Raw genomic sequence first — 7,115 nt, 5'->3', positions numbered from 1 at the left:
GATGTTGTAATGGCTGCAGACTAACGTGTATGAATGACTGTAAAGCTTTTATTCCATCTTCACTCTTCAGAGCCATTTTTACAGGGTTTATTTCAGTCACTCAAAACCAGCTTGATGCATTCAATTTTTTAAGAATGGTTTCTTACCAAACATCTCACCTGTGTAAAACAAAGTTGTGAACAAAAAAGTTTATGACACCTGTTCCAGTATTGAACAGAAGGGATTGGAAGTAACACAACAGGGACATTTTTTTTTTTTATCATGTGACTTTGAGACATTCAGTGCAGCTGCTTTTTACTCATAGCCCCAACTTTGCTATGATGATAAATTTTAGCTTTTTTTGTTTTGTTTTGTTTTGCCTGGTTTATTCCTCCCTAGCTGCTTTGGACATAAAAATGCCAAGGAAAGAGATACACCTGTTTCTCACGCTCATAATTTACATTAAAGACAACCCAGAGATACAAAAGATATAGAAAAAAGGACAAAATTTACATGCAAGACCAGAGATTCAATTTTATTATTTGTTTCTGCATGCGTAGCCCTGAAGTCTGGCTCTGAATATTTCAATATGGTCCAGTGTTGGCACTGAGGACAGTGAGATTCAGCACTACCAGCAACCCGAGCAGCAACAAAAAGAACAGACCTTTGTAGAAAGGATCATTTGCTGTTAAGCCAACTCTTCTTATCAGAGATTTGAGAACAACTGTAGAACACAGCTGTAAAGACAGAGGTTAGAACTCAGGGCTGGACAGAAACTGGCTGAAGGTATAAGTAACAGACACAGATACAGAACATGCACCAGAAGGCTGAGACTGTTGACTTTGCAGTACTTGGTAGAAAAGTGACATGAAAAGGTTCTTGTAATCATAACAAGAAAAACCACCTCAAGGAATCCAGCACGCCTCCTTACTCCTATGTTTCTTTGTGCTTATATATAACTTAAGATAAAAGCAAAAAATAAAATAAAAATTCATCACCCCTTGCACAAGATAGCATTCATTGACTAAATAGCCTTATACTTAGCTGCCTGAGTAGCAAGTTTGCTTGAAAAATAATAATGTAATAGTGTTAGTGTCCATTTGACACCACCTTAGGCAGCCCTCATAGTTGCGGTAGCGTACAAGGCTATCTACTTCCAGAACGTTATTTCATCTTCTCATCAATGTGTTAGATTATAATTACTTCTGCTGCTGTCTTTCAGGAGAGAGTATGTGCTGTAGCAAATATCCAACTCATAGAAGTAAAAAAAAAAAAAAAAAAAAGAGAACACATAAAACCAACAACAAAACCTTTGTAAGCAGACTGGAAAGATAAGATTTCCTGAAGTGTGGCACATGCCAGGAAGTTTGCAACATCCGCGCCAAACAAATTCAAGTATTCTCTTAATATGTGAAGAGGAAGATGCAGTTCATCTGCCACTAATTCAGAAGTTTGGACTTACCTTAATTAGGACAATTGTTCTTTCCACTGGTGATTTAGCGCACCAACAACACCTACATAGCTCAAGGGTCTACCTTACTAAGATATGATTACACAGTCTAGTCAAACATGCACACTGTTCTATGTGCAGTCTAATATAGCTTGTGAGATTACATCTGAATAACTTGTAGCAGGTAACCAATCCATTATGTTTCAATCACTCATTTCTGTTGAAATTAATATGACATTCTTCTGAAATTAAAGTACTAAACTTGGTAATTGCTATTTTCCATATAATGGCTATTAAGAAAAGGTGGTCTCATTTATGTTGGGGCTGGCTCCACGTGAGTTTTATGCTCTTTGCTAATCATCCACAGTCTTCTCTAACTACCAGCTCCTTCCAGAGCAGAGCCAAAATTGTTTATGGCATGTTAACGGCAGCTGTGATGATAACACCTAAGAGTTTTACTTAGAAAAAATCTCAAGCAACCTGCACTCGTTTTGACATACTACATCAATCTACTAGTGCACAGCTGGTAAGTATACTGTACCCTTAAGCTATCAGATACTTGTTTATTGTGACTGCAGAATCTTTTTTTATTTCAAGTTAAATCTGGATTACAGATTCTTATGTATCCTTGTGAATGTCCTTCAATCATGCAAACGATTAGCAAAGAAAAAAAGACAGCTCTATTTATTCTACCACTAGCAGCACTCGGTATGTACCTTGATTTTAAAAATAAATACATTGATGTGCAGTATTAATAGAAGTAATCTAGCCTCCCTTGGTGCTTTTAAAAAGACTGGAACATAAGAAGATAATCAAGTTTTAATCATTAATTCTCATAGTCTTCACAAAGAACATGGATTGTTGGCTTTTCTTTCCCTGTTAAGATGCAATACAGCCATTTTTCCATGCAGTGGAGGGAAATACACTCGCCCTCTATTTTGGCACCATTTTCACCATTGTTTTCAGAACAATAGTGTAGATGCTTTTAAGATACCGTAAATAAACCTCAAATTATTACACAGTTATAGAAGAAACTGTTTCAAGTACTAGAATCAAAGTGCAATTTTACATTATGCCATCAAAAAGGCTGATATGACTTTATAACCAAGATTTAAACAATGCAAAGGAATAATAAAGCAATCTGCACATATAAAGATTGCCCAGTTATCTTATCAAAAATCACCCTTTCACATTACAATGTGATTTCCCCAGACTACCAATGGCGGTACGTCAGCTTTGCTCAGTGTTGCACCAGAAGGTTTTCCTGCATTCAAGACCTGATCACATAGCAGAAGTAAAATACTGTTCCTCCTCTTCCCAGAACTATCATTAGTAGTCCCATCTGCATTACTGGATACTGTCTTGATGGTGAAATCAGACCTGCCTAAGTAAGAGAGCTTCTTTAAGGTGGTGAATAAGTAATTACAGGCCTAGTAATGAGGATCACAGTCTTCTACCAAGCTGTCTGTGATGTAGCTGGATTCAAGGACATTTTCATAATATATTTTTTCTGCAAATGTGTTCACTGTCCAGGCAACCACTTGAATTCCTTTTGAAGACCAGTGCCTCACATAATCTCTGAAAGGAACAAAGACACTGTAAGAGGAAGACAGACACTATCAGAGTCGAGACAGACAGCACTACGGTTAAAATTGAGTTTCAAGTCTTACAGTGGTAACCCATCAGGAACGACGGTTGCGTTATCTTTTGCAACATGTCATTTTTTGGCATGTGTCGCTACTGTAAACAAGCAAAAGCAACAGTATTCTTTTCCTTTGAGATTACACTTAGCATCTAACATAAAGTAAAAATAAAAGATAGAGGCTTAAAGAATAAAATAGCATGTAATAAGGAAACCATCTATAGAACCTTACACAATACTAAATAGAACATACTGATTAACATACTATTCTAGTGAACGATAGTGCCTCCTAATATATTAGCAAGCTTTAACACTCACTGAGAAACAAAATTTTTCTGTATGAGGAAGGCTGAAACCCCACATAATCTCCATAAGAAGCTGTGTAGGCTCCAATCTAGAATGACATCCATCATCATATATAAATAATGTTTCCAGAAGGAATTGAAACGAGGCGTCCCATTTCCAAGATGACTCAGGTGCCAAGGCCGGTGTGTCAGGGCTGTTACCACATTTCTATCAGCTTGTCTCATCTGGAAGATCAAGGTGAAAAGACTAATTCAAACAAAAACCAAGTTGCTTTAAATATAAATTGGAAGAGGCTGGATACAAACTGCTAGCTTAAATTTACAGGTCTGCCACAATCCTTCTCCCCTTTCCCCCCAGATCCTTTCATAACACTTTTAGAAAGCTGTATATGATCCTGTACTGTTGTTTTATTAAAAATGGAATTAATAAGCAACTGCTCTTATGTAAGAAATAAAAAATTTAAAACGTGCTGGAGCAAAACGATCAGGCAATGCAATAAAATAAAGGATAAATAGCCTTTGCAACAAGAATTAGGAAACAGTTTTAAGAAAAGTCTACATTTACACCAAAATATGGTATTTATTTGTCAGTTATCTTGCACATAGATAACTGGTCATGTGCCAACTGTAAGAGCGACACACTTTCAGAATGGAAGGAATCGCTGTAGATTCGTAAAATGTACATCTAATGAGCATAGAGCAATCTAATCTAATCTAATAAGATTCATGCAGGATTTATGATTTATGCTTCATGTGGTTTTAATGTCTCCACAGTTTTAACAACTCAAAGGCACTCTGGAAGTCGCATATCTTACTGAAATTCCCAGATAGAATTAAAAAAAATCCAAAATAAACATCACCTTATAAACAACATCTGGCATGAAAGAACAGACTATGCTGCTGTTATACAAACGAGGAAATTCCAGGTAGAGTTGTTTTAGGGCATCAACTGCCTGCCAATTAGAGATACACACAGATGTTATATTTACACAGACTCATATATTTACTTTACACAACAAAGTCATTTTAGAATAACCCCCTTTAAAATACTTTCCTGTTTTGTGCAGCAAGATTGACATGGAAAGAGGGAAGAATAACAGTATCTTGCTCATAGCATTATCTCACAAACGCCGGTTTTGTTGTTTCAACAGAAGCCCTTTTTATGATTCTGATTAAGAATGCTACTCATTCTAGTGTTTGCAATACCCTTACATACATTACAGAAAACATTCTGAAGTACTGTCTAAGGTTTTGTTCAAGGGCAAAAATGAATTTATTTCCATATTTTGCTATGCTAGAATAAAAAATAATTTTAACTTAGAATAAAACATTCAGTTGGAAGGGGCCTTCAAAGATCATCTAGTTCAACTTGCATAAAATGGTAGTGATTCATCACCTGTATCTCTCTCAGTAATGCAAATTACAGACAATTGAGATCCCCAGTTGGAAGCTGCAGATGAGACACTAGGTCCCCACAGCACAGGCGGGGAATTTACTTTGCTTTGTTGTGTGGTGGTGACGTGAGCTAAACTTGACACTCACGAGTCACGTTCTAATTTTAAGTTGCCACTTCCTGGTTCAAAGGAACGGGCTGAGGGAACACACTGTTTTTGGTTTTGACAGGCCCATTTTGCATTACTTAAGTAGCAGACCTGGCTTCACTCATGTTAGAGAGGACTGTACCACAGGTATCAGCTTGAGACCAACAGAAAAGGGTGAAAACCAAAAGCAAGGGTGAAAGAAGGTATCTTATTACAGTATATATAGTACAGTAAGCGGTACCTGATTTGCATGGCCTTTGACATCAAAGTAGATTGTAAGGTTGTGATGCATAGACTCCACAACAGCTTCTCTCAGAGTTGGTACCTTTTCACCCTGAAATTTGCTCCTGTAGGAACAGAGAGCTCCTCACTGGAATGCTGTCAAGATACCCATGGACATGCACGCACACACATACATCCCCAACTACACGGAACGGTTTCCTAGGGATTCCTAAAAGTTTTAAGTTTACACAAATTTTAACTGCTAATTGATCAAAGCAATCATTTTGTATATCAAGGATTTTTACCATTGAAACAATAGTTTCAGAATAGCAATATTTCCTTTACCATAGCCTGTGTTTTGCAGACGGATTAAGCCTCCTAATTTCATCGAAAGTCAAGTCACGCAGTCTGCCAGACCCATCAGTTGTTCTTTCGACTGTTTCATCATGCATTAGAATGGGAACACCATCGGCGGTAAATTCAAGATCCAGCTCAACACCTGTTGCTCCATTCTCAGCTGCCTTAAAAAGAGAGAAAGAGGAAACCATTTACACAACAGAACAGATAGCTTTATAGAATTAACACAGGCACAGGTACAATTCATTTGTTAAAAAGTAATAAACTACTAATGTTCTTTTCAGTAAGCCTGATCTGCAAAACAAGGTAGGTTTTACCCAAGTTCTTGTGAGAAGCATTCGTTGATCAGCTGAATGGATGTAATCTCTGTTACACACCAAGTGATAGTGTCAGGATGGGGACTGTTTCAGGATAAAATGCAGAAAAAAATCCTGCTCTCTCCTTCTGGCCCAGTACCTCCCGACTCCAGAAGTTGTGTTACCTTCTACAAAGCAGGGCAGCAAACGCGTCCTGTTCCTAAGGACCATTATTTTATTTCATTACGACTCGGGACAGCACACCTGGTGACACCTTACCCCAACCCAGGGGCTGCGCTCCTGCCCCCGACTCCAGCCTCCCACCCACCCCACGGGGCAGCTCCGCGCTCCCCACAGCCCCGCTGCGCCCCGACCGCTTCGCTCCCGACTCGTCCGGGGCCAAACGCACCCCGGGACCCCCGAGGCCCCCGGGCAGGGCTGGGAGCGGCGGCGCTGACCTGTCGGATGGCCGCCAGCGTGTTCTCGGGCGCGTCGTGCGCCCCGCCGCGGTGGGCGATGCGGGCGGCGGCGCCGCGGGGCTTGAGGACACGCTGGGCGCTCTGCGGGGCGGCGGGCTCCAGGCTGCAGAGGTGCAGCAGGAGGTAGAGGCCGGCCGGCAGCACGCACGACAGCGCCGGGCTGCGGCTCAGCGCCAGCAGCGCCACCAGCAGCGCTGTGAGGGAGCCCAGCAGCCCGTCCCCGCGGCACAACATGGCGGCGGCAACGGGACGAGAGCGGCCCCGAGCCCCGCCGCCTCACCTCAGCGCCGGGGCGATGGCGGCGGCGCCGTGAGGAGGCGGCGCGGGGCCGGGCTGCGAGGCCCGGCGGTGGCGGGCAGGGGGCGCTGCGGGAGATGCGGGGCGGGGCAGGCGTGGCTCGGGCTAATGTTTATTTATTTTATTTTATTTTATTAAAAAATTAGGCTCGGGATAATATTTATTTTATTAGCAAATAAATAAATAAATGGGGGCGGCTGAGGGAGGGGTGCTGCTCCGCAGGGGGTTGCTGGAGGTTTGTGTGTTTGGTTTTGTCCTGTCAGCTAATTGGGAGTGTAACGTTGATAATCTTAATTATGTTCCAGTTACTATGTTCCCAGCTGGCTGCCTGCTCCCACCCAGAGCGAGCCCCAGTCCTGTGAGAGGACAAAAGCCAAAATCATCAGAAAGTATCGGAGCAATGAGATACAGAATGGGGTGAAGGGTAAAGAAAAGGGGTGAAGGGTAAAGAAACGGGCTTGTCTGGGCTGGGATAGGAAAAGTAGAGCAGATAGCAGCCTGTCTTTACATAAATAAGGATTTGGGGTAGGATGTGAGAAACTCTGTA

At 41.3% G+C, this 7,115-nt stretch overlaps 1 protein-coding gene across 4 annotated transcripts; it reads right to left on the bottom strand.

The window, feature by feature from the left end:
* Window positions 1–2,230: 2,230 nt before the first annotated feature.
* Window positions 2,231–6,602, bottom strand: GDE1 (glycerophosphodiester phosphodiesterase 1). Of its 4 annotated transcripts, none has more exons than XM_084536700.1 (6): window positions 6,552–6,602; window positions 5,485–5,660; window positions 5,159–5,264; window positions 4,237–4,329; window positions 3,390–3,601; window positions 2,231–3,007 (listed from the first exon to the last, which is right to left on the bottom strand). In XM_084536700.1, the coding sequence occupies exons 2-6, from the start codon at window positions 5,589–5,591 to the stop codon at window positions 2,860–2,862; spliced, it is 666 nt and encodes a 221-aa protein (XP_084392826.1). In that variant the 5' UTR covers window positions 5,592–5,660; window positions 6,552–6,602; the 3' UTR covers window positions 2,231–2,859. The 4 variants fall into 4 exon arrangements, with proteins under 4 accessions (XP_084392826.1, XP_084392828.1, XP_084392825.1 ...); XM_084536702.1 differs by having other exon boundaries at window positions 5,485–5,656; window positions 6,552–6,601; XM_084536699.1 differs by having other exon boundaries at window positions 6,251–6,582.
* Between the last annotated feature and the right edge of the window lie 513 nt (window positions 6,603–7,115).

This window comes from Aythya ferina, assembly GCF_964211825.1.
Source record: "Aythya ferina genome assembly, chromosome: 15".
In the NCBI taxonomy this organism is placed as follows: domain Eukaryota; kingdom Metazoa; phylum Chordata; class Aves; order Anseriformes; family Anatidae; genus Aythya; species Aythya ferina.
The sequence above is the reverse complement of the archived record's forward strand: the minus strand, read 5'-3'. Positions and strand labels throughout refer to the sequence as shown.